A 20,228-nucleotide genomic window follows, 5' to 3' on the forward strand; every position below is an offset into this window, starting at 1 on the left:
ACCTAAAAAGTTAAAATGTAGTTTCTAATTTCAGGATCTATTTCTTCAAGCAAAGCCTGGATAGGGCATTGAACTTCCCTTAACCCCTGCTTGTTTACTCAATGTGACCAACTCCAAATGTCCAGTCCTGCAAACATAAGCTGAGGAAAAACTGAAAATGACAGTAAAAAAGAGCAGCAACACACAGCAAGGTGGATCCAACATCATGAGATGTCAGGATAGTTTGAAGGTAGGCCCAATCACCACAACGATGGCAAATATTCAGCATTTATGCTTTATCACCTACCATCCATAAAATTGATATCATAAAACGGTTTGGCTAAAACTAGTTTGTGGCATAAGAGTTTATAATGAACCAAAATGATGGTTTTTCTCTGGTGGAGCTCAAATTGTTTTTGATGCAAAGCCTCAAGCCTTTGCTGCGCTTTGCCAGGAGTTGACAGGAGTAACACACACACACACACACACACACAAAAAATACACATTCAGAATATACACCCAAAATACAAATACAAACACTGACACACACAGACAAACACAGACACACACACACACACACACACACACACACGCATACCAATGTTATATCTTCCAGGCACATCGGCATGCATTTTATAAGATACGATTCTCTCTTATTTCCAGATGGGAAAATGCGTCATAGCAGTAAGTACAGGACAGTGGCATCAATTAAAAAGAGATGGAAAATCTAATTCAAATAAGAGCAATAAAAAGCTATGTGATAAGATTACAGAAGAAAAAATATCCCTGCACATGGTTGTTTTTTTCGGAGCGCAACTGCAAGTGGGTTCAAGGTACACCCAACCACAAAGCCGGCTATAGTCATCAATTCCCTCCATAGTCTCATTGTTAATAGATCAGCCATTGCTCAAGGACGGAGGCAGTGGATCCATCTGTGACTACAAATAGGAGGCTCACCCCCTATTGGCGATTCCAGTCCCTGAGCGGGTGTGAGGTGTCAGATCCTTGACAACATGGGTGCCAAGGGCTTCTTCGTCAGTAAAGCGGTCGGGGTGGTGGGGATCGTTCTGGGCGCTGTGGGCCTGGCTGCCATCATCGCCCTGTCGGTGGTCTACTCCCAGGAGAAGGCCAACCCCGACTGCCCGGTGGCCCCCACGGATGGAACGGGCACCACACTCCCCACAGTCACCACCCCTGCGCCTTCCAATGAACCCTGGGACAAGTACCGTCTGCCCCAGAGCCTGGTGCCGGAAACCTACACTGTCACACTGCACCCCAGGCTGATACCAGACCCCAACACCAAGCTTTACATTTTTACAGGTAAGCTAAGATGAAAAGACAAAAAGGCGTTGTGGAAAGTCACTCTGCATGCTTTGTGAAGAAAAGGGGATGAATCAGTGTGTGTGAGAGCCTGATAAGGGAATGGATCTCATTCTGTCCTATTATCACTCTCAGTAGAATGTGTTTTTGGTAACTACCGTGGGAATCTCATTTCTCTTTGTATTTGAAAGAAAAAGCCCATCTTGAATATGTACAGTATAGGATGTTCCGCATGTTGTACAGTGAATCAGGATTTATAATATTCAGAGTAACGTGTGTGGTTGTGTGCGACATTCATCTTGTGTATGGTATGCTTATGTATGCGTGCATGGTTTCAGAAAAAGTCTAAGAACCAATGACTATGGTAAAAGTCCTCCATAACATGCAACTCAAAAGCCCTCAAGAGGTGAATCCATTTGTATCACCTCAAATTTGTTCTTTTCCTCATCTGGCTCATCTGTGCAGGCACCTCCCATGTGGTGTTCAAGTGTGTGAAGGAGACTCAATTGATCCTGATCCATTCCAACAAGCTCAACTACACCAAGGCTGGGGACGGACCCTTAGCCACCCTCACTACGGAGGGCGGAGGAGCCCTGGCCCCGGCCATCAAGTCCTCCCGGCTGGTGGAAAAAACCCAATACCTGGTGCTGCAGCTCAGTCGTTCACTGCTCAAGGATCAGAAGTACAGGCTCTCCACCACCTTCACTGGGGAACTCGCCGATGACCTGGGCGGCTTCTACAGGAGCGAATACCTGGAAAGTGGTGTAAAGAAGTAGGTTTATTATTTCGTGTTTAGCATGTGCAGAGATATTTTAATACATTGGGCCGCCCCTTTGTGAACTTTGTCCTTTTAGGGAATTAAGGAACAGATAGGAAATGCTGAAAAGTTGTTATGTTTATTCAAGATAATATTTATCCTGCTTCATTACCTTTCTTTTTTCATTGTGGAAATATATGTGTGTATATATGTGTGTGTGTGTGTGTGTGTGTGTGTGTATATATATATTATAATGTATATCATATATATATGTAGCATGCTATCTTATAGTAGCATCAATATATTTTCCCGCATTATCAGATTCTAAATGTTGTTTATGGACTGCAGAGGCTGACTCGCCATAACCCTAATCTTAGCTGTAATCTTTGCCATAAACACGTCAATAAAATAGCCTTTCAAGGATCTGAAGTGTCATGAACAAAACAAGGTCATTCTCAAACGTATTTATCTTCATCCTTTGGGAGCGTACATTATTCCACAACATATGTCTTATATATTATATTTAAAATCGATGAAAACTAAACTTTTATCCTGGCACACTACACTATCCTGCCCACTAACGTAAAAAACATGTACTAACAATTTCCCATTTTTGCCAGGATTGTTGCCACCACACAAATGCAGCCGACGGATGCTAGGAAGGCGTTTCCGTGTTTTGACGAGCCTGCGATGAAAGCGATCTTTCACATCACGCTGATCCACGCCCACGGCACCAGAGCTCTATCCAATGGCATGGAGAAAGGTGAGCGGATCCGTTCATCAACATCAAAATGTATGCCGTGGAATAAGTGAAACAATATAGATCAGGAAATATAATCCACTATATTAACTATTATAATCCACTTATAGTGGCTTATGATCATGTAACGATTTCGGATAGATTAATAAAAAAAAACTATTAACATAACCCAGGGAAAGGTTTTTACCTGAATACAAAGAAAATGGTTTTCTATACTTACTTACAACTTCTATATTAAAATATTTGTTTACAGAAATAACGATTACTTATTCCCTGTCTCTTCATAAGGAACAACTAATGAAACTATCAATGGCATGCCGGTCAAGGTCACCACCTTTGAGCCAACCAAGAAAATGTCAACATACTTGCTGGCATTTATTGTCAGTGACTTTGACTTCATTGAAACAATGCTGGATGGAGTTTTGGTAATTCGCATGATCCCTCTCTTGTGCACACTTACGTGCGATCTGCTTCATCTCTACTATGTGTGTCCTTATGGGGGCTTATACTGTAGGTCCACATCTTTACTCTGTGTGTCCCTATGGGGGCTTATAATGTAGATCCGGATATTTGCACGGAAGGAAGCGATCGCAGCAAAGCAGGGAGAATACGCTCTGCAAGTCACTGGGCCAATCCTCAAGTTCTTTGAGGCTTATTACAATGCACGTTATCCTCTTCCTAAATCAGGTAATGACCACCGCTTGATCCATCTTTGTTGCAACAATTCAAGATGTCTGATGTCTTAGTGTGTGCGTGTGCGTGTGCGTGTGTGTGTGTGTGTATAGCATCTTATTTTAGTTATGTAGGCACTGTATCGATACAAATGCATGAATACAGAGACAATCAGTGTATTATGACGGGCATGACTGCGAACCAAAGTCTGTGGTGTTTTTGTGTCCATCTAGATCAGATAGCGCTTCCAGATTTTAATGCTGGCGCAATGGAGAACTGGGGCCTGATCACATACAGGGAGACGGCTCTTCTCTACGACAAGCAATACTCCTCCAATTCCAACAAAGAACGCATTGCATCCATCATCTCTCACGAGCTGGCTCACATGGCATGTTTCTCTTTCACACACAGATTTTTTTTTTCAGAATAATTGTTCATTGATTGTTGATGACGACGATGATGTGCATTATTATTATTATGATGTTACAGTTGCAAAAAAAATAGCATCTCAAGGCCCTTTGTTTGGTTCTCCAGTGGTTCGGTAACCTGGTCACGCTGCGCTGGTGGAATGACCTGTGGCTGAACGAGGGCTTTGCTTCCTACGTGGAATTCCTGGGAGCGGACCATGCCGAGCCAGGTTGGGGCGTGGTAAGGAACCCTTGAGAGACAGTGCTGTCCTGGGTCAACACAACACTTTAACAAAATAACAGCGGTCGAAAAAGCCGTAGTTTGAAAGATAAAGACTTTATTATCACATGTCAACAAGCCTGAATTGGTTGGCACAGAACTTCCCTTCTGGAATCAAGCCTCATGTTATATTTCACAAAATGTGTGGATCCCTCCTGCATGCACTGACCAATCCCAACTTGTTATGTATTGGGCCTAGAAGTTAGGCATCTCCCGTGTCCCCCAGCCCAGTTTCCCCTTAACCTGCTCCACACTTCTCGGGATTTTCAGTAGATAACGACCTAAAGAATAGACCTCCTCCTTATCCACATAACAGTTGAATCAGAATCAAGGCAGTGAGATACTTTGATTTAAATCTACTTGTCTCCTTCTTGATTCAACTGATATAAAACAGACATAATAACCCACATGTATGATGAAATCTTCTAACGATCACAAGCTTGAGGTAGTTGACATGTGTGACAAAAACAATCTTGAGTAAAGTAACAAAGCTAACAAATATACCACATATACGAGTAAACATAAAGATGTGACATGGATGGGCACATGGACAATCAAATATTTGACAACTATACCACTGTGGCGAATATGTTCATAAAACCAGCAGTGTTTGACTTTGACTGTAGCATAAACTAGTTAACCTTTAACCTACAAGTCAGTATAAGTTGAGTGAGAGGAAGATGATGGGGGGGCCCTTCTTCTTTGTTGCCGTCATAAAGCCCTCCCCGCCTCTTCCTGTAGGGATGAGGTGAGCCCGGTATAGGCAAGGCAAGCGTGCTCCCCACCATCGGCGCGCACGCGCACCTTCTAACGCTCAGAGAGCAAGAGAGAAAGGAGCGCTGGACAGGACTGAGGCTGCAAGGGAAGCTTGCCTGCCTCCAGTCAGCTGATGACTCTGTGTCCCACTCAATTCTAAAAAATGCAGCTATCGATGAGGAAATCCTAATTTTTACGATAAAGGCTCGCCTCCAGGTGCTGCCAACTAAACTGAATCTGTCCATCTGGTATCCCAATAATCATGACTCTCACTGTCTCACACCATGGACAGCGTCAGACCATAGAGTCGTATGTCCCACATTTTAAACGGCTGTAATGTTTACCAAGGACTATATATACTCATAGCCAGGCATGACAGGATTGTTAACATTATCACCAAAGATGTGTCACCCATGTTTTATTCCTCTGTTTTGTTCTACAAACATTCATATGTGAAACCACAAATGTTTCAATGCAATGACCCCCATGTATTTAAAGGTATAACAGCAAATACACCGGATGTCATTGTGATTGATGAGAATAGCAGAGAGGTTTTCCTATGGGAACTTGGTTGCACTTCCGACTCAAGTTTAGAGGAAGCTTTCCTTACTAAACAAGTTAAATACCAACCATTAGTGCAAGCTATTATACGTTTAGGCTATAAATGCAAGCTCATTGTTTTTATTTTCGGCAGCCTAGGTCATGTCCACAGGCTGGTGGTCAGAGGCTTGAGAATTATGAGGTTGTCCAAATGTAAAGCAAAGCAGCTTGCAACATATTGCTCAATCTCCTCCATTATAGGCAGCCAAGCTATTTGGAGGAGGAGGTGTTTTCTGTACCCATTGATTTTCTCTGTCTGTTAACAGACTGTGTGCAACCAACGTTGATTGAATAAGCTCATGTGTACGTATTGTCTATTCTGTGCATGTGTGACTCAAGTACTGCAACATGTTGTTTCGAGGATGTAGGGCATCAAAAGCAACTGAAAATATTTGTGCCCTTGCAATGTATTTTATAAATGCGGACACAAATAAAGACATTGAAATGTGTGTGTGTGTGTGTGTGTGTGTGCGTGTGTGTCTGTGTGTGTGTGTGCGTGTGCGTGTGTGATAATGTGCCCTTGCCCTCCCATCAGAAAGACCTCACGGTGCTCAGCGACATCCACAGGGTGTTTGCCGTGGACGCCCTGGCCTCCTCCCACCCCCTGTCCTCCAAAGCGGAAGACATCCAGCGACCGGAGCAGATCAGTGAACTGTTCGATGCCATCTCATACAGCAAGGTGCAGTTTACCATATACATATATATATCATTTACCATTAATACAGTTTGGACCCGTGGTGCCGTACATGTATGGTGTGTTTCTGTGTGTGTACATATATATATATATATATTTGCGTGATGGCTGTCTTTACGTAATGTACTGAAACATTTCTGGGGTACAATGTGAGATGGGGTACTTGATCAATCGGCAACTCTTGATGATGGAGGATTCTTCTCTTCAGGGAGCGGCCGTTCTGAGGATGCTGTCTGGTTTCCTGACGGAAGAGGTCTTCAAAAAGGGCCTCAGTGTAAGTGCTGTTGAGATCTTCTTAAACAAGTCCATATTTTGTGACACTTTCTCCCTGTGCATGTGCTATTAGCATCAAGATGTGTCCTTCATCAAGCACTGCTCATTTTATGCCAAAACCATTAAACTGTAGCCAAGATCGACACTGACAATAAAAAAGCAAAGTTTCTCTTTGTATCCTGCAGACCTACCTGAATAAGTTTGCCTATGGGAATACAGTCTACACAGACCTGTGGGATCACCTGCAAATGGTGGGTATTGCTCCTCAAAAAAGAAACTGTTTCTGTATAGCAACGAGCTACAGTACACGCACCATAGAGTTCATTGCACACTATATAAGCAGGTTTAACATTGTTCTCTACATCGTCCTGTCGCTAGGCTGTTGTGGAGAGTGGAAAAACACTCCCAGGGACGGTCCATGAAATCATGAACACCTGGGTGCTTCAGATGGGCTTCCCGGTAATCACAATAAACACTGCTACGGGTCTTGTGACCCAAAAGCATTTCCTTCTGGACCCCGATTCCTCTGTAGATGCATCGCCATACAAGTAAGTATCTCCTTCCCTTCCTCGCTCTCTTCCTTTTATCCTTCATCCTTCCTTCCCCTCTTTCTACCCCTCTCTCTCCCTCTTTTAACCTTCCTTCGTAGCTTTCTTCCTCTCCCTCGAACTTTATTCCATCCATCCATCCTCTTCTTCCCCTCTCTCTCCCTCTTGTTTCCTTCCTTTGTCTTTCTTCCCCTCGCTCTCCCTCTCTTCCTCTCTTCCTTCCTATCTTTACGTCTTCCTCCCTCCCTTTATTGATCGTTCCTTCCTCTCTACCTACCCCCTTCCCTCTCTCTCACCATTCCTTGCCATATTTATAAAAGACTAAAACAGATAAAGGCAAAAACAATCTTCCAAAATTAATCCAGCTAAATACAGTATTGATAGTTAAACATGGTAATTAAAGTAATCATGTTTAATTTTAATTGACTACTTTTTTCTCTCAGTTATGAGTGGTTTGTTCCTATTACGTGGATGAAGACCAAAGCCATTGCGCCTCCTAGATGGTTGATAAGCAAATCAGGTAAAGTCCTTTTGGTGATTTTAATCAGTCTATTGCTTGTTCTGTGACGGACTCACAGGCAAATGACGGCGCTGTAGCAAAGTGCCCGGCTAAAGATTTGTAGTGTCTTTTTTAAATTTTTACTATCTTTATTATTGGAGTGGTTTCAGTTGAGATCAATAGACTGAAGTGTTAGAAAAACACAATATTTTGGAGATATCTTTTTTCTGAGTTTTGTTGTTATGTTTTGATCTTCATCTAGAGGTCGTGGATGAGATGAAAGTAATATCTGGGGAATGGGTGTTGGCCAACCTGGATACAGTGGGCTACTACAGAGTCAACTATGACCAGGCCAACTGGGACAGTCTCCTCAAAGCTCTGACGAGCAACCCTCTAGTGAGCAGCTATTCAAAACATTATATGATGCATTATCAATTATCAAATCAATAATAATGAATAATAATAATAACTATATAATTTGTTATTATTATTATGGAGCACCTTGTTTGCAAAGTTCTTTGCTTGCCAAATGAAGCAGTATAAAAGTACAATTGTAAAGTGACGATAGTAGCGATAAGTGAAAATTTCAATTTGAACAGTTAATAAAGAAAAGCAGTAACCTAACAATGTCACATTAAGACATGCTTCAGATGGCTCATTCATTCCCTGTCTTCCAGGATATCCCCAAGATCAACAGAGCTCAGCTGATAGATGACGCCTTCAACCTTGCCAGGTAAGGAGAGAACGATTAGACGATGTGGATGGCTGATGATACCCATGTCCACCCATCCCACATTCCCCTTCTAGCTCCCCCCCCCGTGCCCTGTCCTCATCGCCGCCATCATCATGCCTGTTTCTAGCTATAAGTGACAGCTTACACCAGGTGTGTGTGCAGTGATTCAGTCGTCGTCGTCCCCCCTCCCTACATTGTTTGACATAAGCCCCAATACTTTGGGTGGGGAATTGGGAGGAGAGTGATCTATGTTCTTGTTTTTGCTTTAAACACATTATCTATTGATATTACACTGAACATCAGCAGCACCCTCATCATTGAAGAGTCACATGGTACTGCTTTGTAGAACCGTATGAAAGAGCAGCAAAAGATGAAAGCCAACAAGTTGCAATTGCCATTCACATGATTCTGTAATCCGCACACAGGGCAAAGGAGATCCCCACAATTCTTGCTCTTAGGACGACGCAGTACCTTATACTGGAAACAGAGTACATGCCCTGGGAGTCTGCCTTGGACAACCTGGACTTCTTCTACCTCATGTTCGACCGCAGTGAGGTGCTGGGGCCCATGCAGGTCGGTGGTCATAACAATAGTTTTAAAGGGAAACCGAATGGGATGGGTTGTGCCTAATCGCACGTTGCATATGGAGATCATTTCACACCACATCACCGCTGTCATGCTGACCATATATTTCTCTTTCCTTTAGGCTTATTTGTTGAAACAGGTGACTCCCCTGTTTGAACACTTTAGGATCCTTACTGGTGACTGGACCATCATACCAACCGGCCACATGGATCAGTGAGTAAAGCACACATACTTTCTCACCCAATTTCCCCTTGCTACGTTTATAAGTATGTGCGTAAGCAACACTAGCAATAGCTGATTACTGATTATCTCTGGACTTTTGTTCTGGTGTCTAGCCGCTAAACAGCTCTCTCCTCCAGGTACAACCAGGTGAACGCCATCGGCAAGGCCTGCAGCACGGGGCTACCTGAGTGTCAGGCCCTTGTACAAGGCTGGTTCGCAAGCTGGATGGCTGACCCTGCAGTTAACCTGTGCGTGAATAAGTCATTAAGTAATTTGTAAACTCATGACTAAACTCAAACTTCATTCTATTGTCTGTTTCTTCATTTGAATCATTCTATTCTAGCTATTCCATTTTCGTAATATTGTCGTTAACATTCTGTATTAATCTCTAATCTCCCGGGCTGAATAAACTATATCAGCTGCATAGTCTCTACATAGTTTAGATCAGTTCTTGCTGAGGCTAACGGTGAGCTTTTATTTTCTTCAGGATCGAACCCAACCTGCGCTCCACCGTGTACTGCAGCGCTATCGCAGCAGGGGGCGCCAAAGAGTGGGACTTTGCTTGGGATCAATTCCAGAAAGCCAGCATTGCTACTGAGGCTGAAAAACTGCGAGCGGCACTCGCCTGCACAAAAGAACCGTGGCTCCTTAACAGGTCAGCCGGACGCTACCACTGTTGTGACATAACTAGAGCGTTGTACTGGCCCTTCCCAACGCATGCGCATGCACACAATGGCACTATAATATATTAGATTATATTTGATGACATTTGATTTCCTCCCCACAATCAGGTACCTGGAGTACACCCTGAATCCATCTCTTATCCGCAAGCAAGACGCCACATCCACCATAGTCTACATCGCCTCCAACGTGGTTGGACAGCCTCTGGCCTGGGACTTCATCCGGGACCGCTGGTCCTACATTTTCAACCAGTAAGTCCTGGTCTTAGGTCTCAGGCCTGGGATTGGAGGTTTCGCTCGAATGTCTGTTAACAAAGCATATAGAGAACAACAAAGACCATTTGCACCTTCAATAGCCAGTATAATCCATATTGACGCCCAAAAATCGCCCATATGTGGATTCCTAGGATTCCATTGAACTCACCTTGTTTTAGAGCCCAATGTAGGAATGGGATTGTGAAACGGTAGTTTCCCACCAACAGGAAGGGTTCTTATCTTGTCCAGTCAATGTTATTTATATGGCCCTTAGTCCCAGTTAGGGTTTCACAGCAGGCCACCTTATACGACCCAACCCCCGTAGCCCGTAGGTACAAATCGCCCGTAATTATCGAGAAAGAAATCTTGATAAGGAACGCAGACCCTCCTCCAGGGAGGGTTATGAGATTGACAGACGTAACAAAAGCATAACAAGCAAAACGTTGACATAAAGTTATGTTGTTAGTTTGTCTTACGTCCTTGTCATCCTCATCCACAGGTACGGAGGCGGCTCCTTTTCCTTCTCCAACCTCATCAACGGAGTTACCGAGAGGTTTTCCTCTAAGTTTGAGCTGCAGCAGGTTCGTTTATTTTTATTTTTAATTTTTTAAGCACATCCAAAATATTGAACACATGTAAATCTAAAATTGTTCCACCAGGCACAAGCTTCAGCAACACACACACACACGCACGCACGCACGCACGCACGCACGCACGCACTCACACAAACACTCACACAAACACTCACACTCACACAAACACTCACACTCACACAAACACTCACACAAACACTCACACAAACACATACAAACTATATAAATGTTCTTCTGAATAAAATAACAGAAACAAACCTTACTTCAAATCCTGTTTTTGTCAAAGCTGGAGCAGTTCAAGAAAGACAACGAAGCGGTGGGTTTCGGCTCAGGGACCCTGGCGGTGGAGCAGGCCATTGAGAGAACCAAAGCAAACATGAGGTGGATCTCTGAGAACAAACAACAGGTTCTCCAGTGGTTCGTGGATAACTCCCTACCATAAGGAACTCCTCCTCATGCACATTGGAATGTTATTTTTTCATTTTATTTTTGTTTATAGAAAATGTTTATGATGGACACCCAACTTCATCTTTTTTAACTTTTGTACTTTTAATTTTTGATCTGTAAATAATTGAAATTGTTTGTTCATAATTGGTGGACTTTATAATGACTACTGAAATCTTCATTCATACTGTATATCATAACCTACTCAAAATACAAATATTTGCAATAAAGGAACCATCGAAACTGATTATGAATCTGATTCATACATTTGTGAACTGAGAAAGAAACACATTTATATTATTATTAAAAAAAAAGGATTATTATTATTTTTAAGTTATTCACAGTATATGTGGATACCTATAGCTGTTCTAGTTAGTAGTAGTGGTAGTATTATTATTTTTTTCAAATAAAACAGAATAAGAAGACGCACCAATTATTCTTTGTTGGTGTGATAAATAAACACAATAACAAGTCAATAATTACAATGAGAAAGGCTTGAAGAGAAAATATTGCCAACATCATGTGTAACAGGTCATAGAAACCTTAAGCACAGGAACAAGTTAATACCAGAAAGTCATGCATGAATAAAATAACATGCCTTACATCTACTAGCGTTTGGGCTGTTTCTCACTAGTTTATATATAGAATCCGGGCCTATAAAGTCACACACAATCGTCGCCTGCTAAGAAAACAGCTTGCAGCCCCACATTCATATTGCACAGAAATTAAAGACTAACAACAAAAAAAAAATGCAATAAAGTGATAAACAAGATGGGTGGTGAGGGTAATATTTCTGTGTCAGTTGGAGGTTTTGGTTGAAGAGAATACCAGAGCAAAGTGTTGTTAGCAGCTTAAGGGGCGTTGTTATATTCAGGTAGCCTACTACAAATTTTGGACCTATAACACAAACAGACAAACCGATAACCCACTTCATACTTCATAACTACAATTTGCTGTTTCGTTACCCAATCGACTGGATTTGAGGGGCTTGCGGAGAAACAAAGAGAGGAACACAACACTTTTTAACCTCATTGTTCTCATATGCTAAAGTAGCTGTAGGTTGTGTTGATTCCATGTAGGCCTACTTTACTCTTGGGAAATAAAAAAGATATGCTGTATTTGAAACCATTGGTTTTTTTGATGTGTGTGTTCTATACATCAGAATGTGAGGTCCCACAAGAAAATACTTTGAGAGATATTCCCCTTCAGTCGTGTCTCTTTGCCCTGACAAAACAAAGTGATACACTAAACAGAGAGATTAGAAAACCTAAGGTCGTCTGGTTTTATGTGAAGAGTTCCCATGCCGATGTTACGCACAGCAGCGCATTTGTATGAGAACTGTCTACAGGCCTACACTCGAAAGTGTGATTTACGTCACCTGTTTATCCTTCAACTGCCTGATAAAATGTGATATGAGTTCATTCCCCACTCTTACTGCCCCTCCATTAACGGATGGCTATCTCCACCTCGGACAATAAATCAACCATTTGTGTTGAGGAGTCACTACAGTACAGACAGGAAACCGGTAGTTAAATGCCAGTGGGTTGTGGTAATAACAGAGCGAGTTTAACCCTGTATGTAGCTGTTGTTTAAATGATTTGAACTGGGGATTTCATTTGCTTGACATCTTGTCTCCGTTGTGAATCCTGTTCCAGGATGGGTTCGGTGGATACGTGTTGCCCGGTCAGCAAGTGGTGCGCTATCAGTGTGGTTCTAGCCATGGTCTCTGTGACAACGATTGTCACTTTGTGGACCCTTACCCTCACTGGCATTGAGGCTCGTACTCCTCCATGGACCAGGTAATATTTTGATCGAAACTTTGGTTCCTACGGCATTTCTCTCTGCACGTTGTGTCATCCCATTTGTTGAATCAGTAACGATCACTGGAAGAACATGTATAAGGGGCTCTAGGATGAATACTCTATATTGAAACATTAGCCTGAGAATTATTTGGACTCATTTCCAGGAATGAGATATGCTCAAAATATTTCGAAAGAAAATGCAGTGCTTGAAATTAGGAATGTAGCAAGACCAGCAAACACATGTCATGGGTCTATAATGGATCACGTGGGATTTGGTATTCATGATGGCGACTCACACAACGTTCGATATGGATGGCTGAATTAACTATGGTTACAAATGTCACATGATGGCAACTATTTATTACTTTTATTACTATTAATATTATGACTCTTATCACCCTTTACCGCACGGTGTGCCTGCTGCCAAATCAGCGTTTGTGGATACCATGTCCATAGTGCATTTATTCTGTTGGTTCAGTCGCAGGGGTTCAGCTTTTGAAGGGGGGGGGGGGGGGGGGGGGGGACCATTGCTGACCAGTAGTCCGACAGATGTTACACACAGAGAAGTTCTCAACCGCTGAGGCACTTTTGACAGTTTTATTTTAAGCTCCAAAAAAATGACAGAGAAGCGTACCTGAGCTCATGGCTTGCTACTTGCATGAGTTCTACGTGTTATCTTTGTGTTCTTTCATATTTTTTTTTACTAATTATATTGCCTGGTCCTCAGCCACCGTCTGCCCACCACGCTGAAGCCCCTCAAGTACACCGTGACCCTGTGGCCCCGCCTCACCCCTGACCCCAACGGCCTCTATCTGTTCACAGGTGAGAAGGAGGCGGAGCTAACACTAACGTAGCATAAAACAGTTTGGGCTGCCAACAGTGTGCCCATCCAGGTGGGTTTTATTCAGGATAGGGTTTAGGATAAGGATAGGGTTGTTGTTTAATAAGGCAGAGCGAATATTTATCCGGCCTATCTTAGATCCTTAAATGACCCATGCAGTCACAGCCTGATCCTGGGGGGTTGTTAAAGTTGCCCGCTCGGCCCCTTTCTCTCTCACTCCCCTCTCTCTCTCTCTCTCTCTCTCTCTCTCTCTCTCTCTCTTCTCTCTCTCTCTCTCTCTCTCTCTCTCTCTCTCTCTCTCACTCCCCTCCTCTCTCCTCTCCTCTCTCCTCCCCTCTCTCTCTCTCTCTCTCTCTCTCTCTCTCTCTCTCTCTCTCTCTCTCTCTCTCTCTCCCTCTCTCTCTCCCTCTCTCTCCCTCTCTCCATCTTGTCTACCAGGTAACTCCACGGTGGAGTTTGAGTGCGTGGAAGAGACGGATCTCATTCTGATCCACTCCAACAGGCTCAACTACACCGTTCCGGAGAACAGACACCTGGGCGTCGTCAGTGCTCCAGGTATAGCCTACACAACATCCACCATCGCTTTTGTCCGAATATTGTCCAATCATTCATCACCAGTTCAACGGGTGACATGGATCTACTCCTCTAACAGTAAACATTACATTTCCATCCACCATCATTCGGGAGGGAGGAGAGCAGGGCCGTCTCTCTCTCTCCCACCCTTTTTTTTTCTTCAAGATTCAAGATTCAAGATGGTTTTATTGTCATATGCACAACAATTACAGAGCATTCGCTGGGAATGGAATTCTTTAGTCTTGACCTGTGACCCCCTACCCCAGACGGCGTGTTTGCCCCGGGGGTCAGGTTGTCCTGGCTGGAGGGTTCCACTCAGTACCTGGTCCTGCAGCTGTACAGTAAGCTAGTCAAGGGACAGAGGTACCGGCTGTACACTGCGTTCACCGGGGAGCTGGCCGACGACCTGGCCGGCTTCTACAGGAGCGAATACCTTGAGGACGGAGTGAAAAAGTAATTTTATTACTTATTTTTTCATAATGCTTATCCAAACACCGTAGGTCTTTTCTATCTCTTTGCTCATTTATTTCTCTTTTACCTGTTGACCTAATGTTTTCAATAGTGTTTTATTCCCTTATCTGAGCAACACTCTCATGACACTTTCCCTTAGGTGTAAAAACAATATTTATTATCCTTCGGGAAGTTATTTCACAGCAGTAAATTATGAGGTCATATATCTCTTGGTGGTTCAATAAAAGAATGAATCTGAACGTGTGATTTATTGGGTTTGCTCTGTGTCTGCTGTTCTCCTAATACTCTTGTCTTTGTTCATTCCAATTTGATGAATTGTTTGATCTAAAAAAACATTTCTCCATTGTTTTGTCCCTACTCAGAATTGTCGCCACCTCTCAAATGCATCCAACTCACGCAAGAAAGACGTTCCCGTGCTTTGATGAGCCTGCCATGAAAGCAGTCTTCCACATCACTCTGATCCACCCGCGGGGGACCACAGCGCTCTCCAACGGCTTAGAGACAAGTGGGTCCGATCAACAAGTCCTTCCCACAGAACCCCAATGATTTTCCAATAACATTTCCCTCATTTCCAATGTGGTGGTTGTTGGCGTTTGTTATCCAACCGTAAAGCATTTGAAAGTCTCAAGGGTTTTAAAAGTCCAATAATTTAAATATTCTTCTGAAATATGAGTATAGAGACAGGCAATAATAATAATAATAATACATTTAATTTAGAGGCGCCTTTCAAAACACCCAAGGTCACCTTACAGAGCATATAGTCATCATACATTTTTTAAAAAACAAGACATTGTGGAAAAAATAAATAAATAAATAAATAAATAAACATAAGCAATAAGAAATAAATAAAACAAAAACAAGACAAAACAAAACAAAAAAACAAACAAAACAGTGATCAGTTAGACGTTGTGTGCGAGTTTGAACAGGTGAGTTTTGAGTTGTGACTTGAAGGTTGTAATGGTGTCTGACTGTTTTATGTGTGGGGGGAGGGAGTTCCAGAGCCTGGGTGCTGAACAGCTGAATGACCGGGCACCCATTGAAGTGAGTCGTGATGTGGGGATACATAGTAGTCCAGCAGAGGTTGAGCGGAGGGAGCGGGAGGGAGTGTATTCTTGGAGGAGGTCGCAGAGATAACTGGGGGCTAGGTTGTGGAGAGCTTTGTAGGTGAGGAGTAGGGTTTTGTATTGGATGCGGTAGTGTACTGGGAGCCAGTGAAGTTGAATGAGGACAGGGGTGATGTGGTCAGATGATTTGGTGCGGGTGATGATCCGGGCGGCTGAGTTCTGAATGATCTGCAGTCTGTTGATGAGTTTGGTGGGGAGTCCGGTGAGGAGGGCGTTGCAGTAGTCTATGCGTGATGTGACAAATGAGTGAACTAGGATTTCAGTGCTGGATTGGGTCAGTGATGGGCGGAGTCTGGCGATGTTGCGGAGGTGGAAGAATGCAGTCCGGGTGATGTTGTGAATATGGGGTGCGAATGAGAGGGTGTTGTCCAGGATGACGCCGAGGCTCTTGACTTTGGAGGAGAAGGGTACTGGGAATCCATCGATAATTATGAGTGGAGCTGGGGTGTGTTGTGATTTAGTGAGGGTGGATTTGGATCCGATGAGCAGGGCCTCGGTCTTGTTTCCATTGAGTTTCAGGAAGTTCCTGCTCAACCAGCTCCGGATCTCTTCCAGGCACGTGATGAGGGAAGTGGGGGGGATGGCAGCGGTGGGTTTGGTGGAGATGTAGACCTGTGTGTCGTCAGCGTAGCAGTGAAAATGAACCCCATGGTGACGGAGGAGTGTGCCCAGCGGGAGGAGGTAAGTGGTGAAGAGGAGTGGACCCAAGACTGACCCCTGGGGGACACCCAGTGAGACACCTGAACACCCAGACTTGTGGTTGCTTAGTTGAACAAATTGTTGACGGCCGGTGAGGTAGGATGTAAACCAGGAGAGTGCAGCACCAGTGATCCCAATACCAGCTAGGCGGTCCAGGAGCAGAGGGTGGGAGATGGTGTCGAATGCTGCGCTGAGATCGAGGAGGATGAGAATGGTGAGTAATCCAGAGTCGGCTGCAAGGAGGAGGTCGTTGGTGATTTTGACTAGGGCTGTTTCAGTGCTGTGTTTTGGACGGAAGCCAGATTGGAACGGTTCGTGGAGATTGTTAGTGTCGAGGTGGGACTGTAGTTGTGCGGCAACCACCCTTTCAAGTGTTTTGGAGATGAAAGGGAGATTGGAGATGGGCCGGTAATGGTTAAGGTCAGTTGGGTCAGCACCAGGTTTTTTCAGGATGGGAGTGATGGCAGCCAGCTTGAGAGTGGGGGGTACAGTACCAGTAGTGAGGGAGGAGTTAATTATGTTGGTGATCATGGGGGAGATGGACGGAAGACATGCTTTGACAAGGGAGGTGGGAAGAGGATCGAGCTGACAGGTGGTGGTTTTGGCTTTGCGGATGAGTTCTGATGTGTGTCCCAAAACTGAATCACGATGATTCAACAGTATTAATCTTAGTTTTAGCATGTTATCAATAGCAGTGGTGGATGAGGTGCGATATACCGCATAGAAATGAATAAATAACTACCTGGACATACAGTGATACATTCAGGCCTAACACAATGGTTCACGGCTCCCTGTTCAGATGTCACCGACACCAGAATCAGTGAAGTAGATGTGACCCGCACCACGTTTGAACCCACCGAAATCATGTCTTCCTACCTGCTGGCACTGGTCGTGTGCGACTACTCCAACCTGTCGGCTCAGCAAGGAGACACCCTGGTAAACAGAAGGCACCCTGTCTACCTTTAACATCCAGCTCATCCGCTGCAAATTTCTTTGCTTCCTGTGCTCAATATTCACATTTCCTATTTTTGCAGATCCGCATCTGGGCACGTAGGAGTGCCATAGAGGAGGGACAGGGAGACTATGCTCTTAGTTTAACTGGTCCAATACTGGAGTTTTTCCAAGAGTACTACAACATTACCTACCCACTGTCCAAGTCAGGTATGCCCCCCTGTGCCTCATGTTCTCACGATAGCTTTTGTTTGCTTCATATTGGCTAGTTGAGCCGATAAGACACGCATTATTTCTTAGGCCACTGTCCGTCAGCCAAAAGTTAATTGTTTTGGCGCCTAGGTTGCAGTCCTTTCATTGATTGAATAAACATAAATTTTGCCAATGTGATCCATTTAATGAATCGACACATTCCAATAATGAATGCTCAGTATCTCGCCCCAGAGTATTTGCATGATCGCAAATAACCTTCACAATCCCCATAACGTTGAGATGTTGTCAGGTGTGTGTCATCTTGTAAGGCGGACTGAACTGAACCTTTGCATCACAGATCAGATAGCCCTCCCAGACTTTTATTTCGGTGCGATGGAGAACTGGGGCCTGGTGATGTACAGAGAGACCAACCTGCTGTATGACCCCTTGACCTCCTCCAACCGCAACAGAGAGACCACTGCCACCATCATCGCCCATGAACTGGCCCACATGGTGAGACCATCTTTCAAGCCTTCCACCTGTCTATTTCTTATGTCAATGATAAAGAAAACATCATCAATATCAAATGATCACAAGGAAACACTCGTAATAACAATGGGTTGGAACAGTGGTTTGGAAACCTGGTGACTCTGAAGTGGTGGAATGAGGTCTGGCTCAACGAGGGCTTCGCCTCCTACGTCTCCTACCTGGGCGCAGACAAGGCTGAACCCTCCTGGAGAGTGGTGAGTCTGAACGCTCACTCGCTCTCGCTCTCTCTCTCTCTCTCACTCTCACTCTCACTCTCACTCTCTCCCCTCTCCCTCTCTCTCACTCGCGCGCCCTCGCTCTCTCGCTCTCTCCCAAAGCAGGTGAAAAATTAGGCCGAAAGATATCAAAAAGTAGAATATAAAATAATAAATATATAAAAACTCTCTCTGGCTCTCTCTGTCTGAATGTTTGCTTGTGGCTCACCCAAATCAAACAAAACAAACTCTGAACATCAATTCCCCTCTGATACATACATCTATCTTGTTGATTATTTAATGTATGATAGGAGTAGTTGCACTTGGGCATGCCGCAGACATGAGTAATATTGTATTGGTTTTGTGTCAAATAGAAAATAATGTTTGTTCACAACAGTACGTTTCCCTAGGCTAGGCTTTAATTGTACCACGGTTCCTCCACGAAACGTATTGCTTCGCAAAATCAATGTACTTTATAGCATACGTCTAATTGCATAACACTTAGCAAATATACATTATATTAGCCCTAATCAAGCCAATGTTAGCATGATTGAGTTAGCCTACAGCCAGACATGGTAACCCACCTGTTTGAACTACCTGAGGCAGTCTCTAATATATAGGGAATCAATGCCTCCCTGAGGGACTCAACGAGGCATGGAATTCCATGTGTCAGTGTGAAATGACAGGTGTTGCATGGGTGGTAAATATGGAAGAAATGAGGTTGGTGTAAAAAGACAATCAGCAGCAATCGATCCTAACCGCCGCCCCCCCCCCTCTCTCTCTCTCTCTCTCTCTCTCTCTCTCTCTCTCTCTCTCTCTCTCTCTCTCTCTCTCTCTCTCTCTCTCTCTCTCTCTCTCTCTCTCTCACTCTCACTCTCACTCTCACTCTCTCTATCACTCTCTGTCTTCCCCATCCCAGAAAGACTTGATAGTTCTGGATGACATCCACAGGGTGTTTGCCGTGGACGCCCTGGCCTCCTCCCATCCCCTGTCCTCCCCCGAGGACAGCATTGTCCTCCCCCACCAGATCGGGGAACAGTTCGACGCTATCTCCTACAGCAAGGTACACCATCCACCACATATATCATATTAGGCTAGGGCCATTTCCTATAGGTAAATCATGAAGAAATGTACACAACCTCACATACAATTATTTTAAATCAAATTTCAAGTTTCGTAAAACTATCATTCAATGAACACTTTCAACTGACATGAACTTTTACAAAATATGAATACTTTTGTTACTATATCTGTTTTTCGGCTGAATAGCAGCTTGATTACGCTAAATTAAAATGGTGTATATTGAGCTCAAAGTCGATCGCCCCCTGGTTTGTTTTGTTTTCTCCACCAAACTTTCTCTCCACCCTCTCCCTCCATTGTTATCCTTCTTCCACTCCTATGTCTTCAGGGTGCCGCAGTACTGAGGATGTTGTCAGACTTGCTCTCAGAGAAGGTGTTTGTCCAGGGACTCAGTGTACGTATTTAACTATTCATGTGTGCTTCCATTGTCTGTCTGCCTGCTCTGTTCCTGCAGAGATCATTAAGGTCCATCCTACTCCTAAAGTACCGTGCTTGTTTTGTTATCAGAGCTACCTGAATCACTTTGCCCACGGCAACACAGTAGGGACAGACTTGTGGGAGCATCTTCAAAAGGTAAGAACTTTCAAAGCACACTTGAAGCTCTGCCGCTGTTTTTGTTATGGGTGTGCTTCACGGTGTGGCATGTGGCTAAGGAGGTAGAGAGTGTTGCCTGGTAACGGGCAGGTTGCTAGTTC

The 20,228-nt window shown here is 43.9% G+C and overlaps 2 protein-coding genes across 5 annotated transcripts in view; both read left to right on the top strand.

Annotated features, from left to right (window-relative positions):
* Positions 1–41: 41 nt before the first annotated feature.
* On the top strand, positions 42–11,386 carry LOC130389006 (aminopeptidase N-like). Its single transcript, XM_056598663.1, has 22 exons — positions 42–229; positions 860–1,299; positions 1,765–2,071; positions 2,677–2,819; positions 3,105–3,241; positions 3,377–3,503; positions 3,722–3,876; positions 4,023–4,136; positions 6,067–6,210; positions 6,434–6,499; positions 6,684–6,749; positions 6,877–7,046; positions 7,490–7,566; positions 7,808–7,941; positions 8,223–8,278; positions 8,704–8,851; positions 8,985–9,076; positions 9,223–9,333; positions 9,573–9,740; positions 9,877–10,017; positions 10,520–10,601; positions 10,900–11,386. Exons 2-22 carry the CDS (start codon positions 993–995, stop codon positions 11,053–11,055), a joined length of 2,901 nt encoding a protein of 966 aa, XP_056454638.1. The 5' UTR covers positions 42–229; positions 860–992; the 3' UTR covers positions 11,056–11,386.
* A 1,106-nt stretch (positions 11,387–12,492) lies between these two features.
* Positions 12,493–20,228, top strand: part of LOC130389005 (aminopeptidase N-like) — a 12,806-nt gene continuing 5,070 nt past the window's right edge. Inside the window, exons 1-13 of one of the 4 annotated variants that reach the window (XM_056598660.1) lie at positions 12,493–12,582; positions 12,713–12,856; positions 13,587–13,681; positions 14,139–14,255; positions 14,540–14,726; positions 15,107–15,249; positions 17,367–17,503; positions 17,602–17,728; positions 18,069–18,223; positions 18,340–18,453; positions 19,373–19,516; positions 19,862–19,927; positions 20,041–20,106. In XM_056598660.1, coding sequence (XP_056454635.1) covers positions 12,714–12,856; positions 13,587–13,681; positions 14,139–14,255; positions 14,540–14,726; positions 15,107–15,249; positions 17,367–17,503; positions 17,602–17,728; positions 18,069–18,223; positions 18,340–18,453; positions 19,373–19,516; positions 19,862–19,927; positions 20,041–20,106 — 1,494 coding nt within the window. In that variant the 5' untranslated portion in view covers positions 12,493–12,582; position 12,713. Of the gene's footprint in view, positions 12,632–12,712; positions 12,857–13,586; positions 13,682–14,138; positions 14,256–14,539; positions 14,727–15,106; positions 15,250–17,366; positions 17,504–17,601; positions 17,729–18,068; positions 18,224–18,339; positions 18,454–19,372; positions 19,517–19,861; positions 19,928–20,040; positions 20,107–20,228 lie in introns of all 4 variants that reach the window. The other 3 variants (XM_056598659.1, XM_056598662.1, XM_056598661.1) reach the window with 3 other exon arrangements.

Source organism: Gadus chalcogrammus, chromosome 9, assembly GCF_026213295.1.
Source record: "Gadus chalcogrammus isolate NIFS_2021 chromosome 9, NIFS_Gcha_1.0, whole genome shotgun sequence".
Classification (NCBI taxonomy): Eukaryota; Metazoa; Chordata; class Actinopteri; order Gadiformes; family Gadidae; genus Gadus; species Gadus chalcogrammus.

Bases quoted from the DNA above. Each gene is read 5' to 3' on its own strand.
- LOC130389006 (XM_056598663.1), top strand. From the start codon at position 993: ATGGGTGCCAAGGGCTTCTTCGTCAGTAAAGCGGTCGGGGTGGTGGGG. The intron at 3,504-3,721 runs GTAATGACCACC...GTGTCCATCTAG, and splicing joins TTATCCTCTTCCTAAATCAG to ATCAGATAGCGCTTCCAGAT. The intron at 6,211-6,433 runs GTGCAGTTTACC...TCTTCTCTTCAG, and splicing joins ATGCCATCTCATACAGCAAG to GGAGCGGCCGTTCTGAGGAT.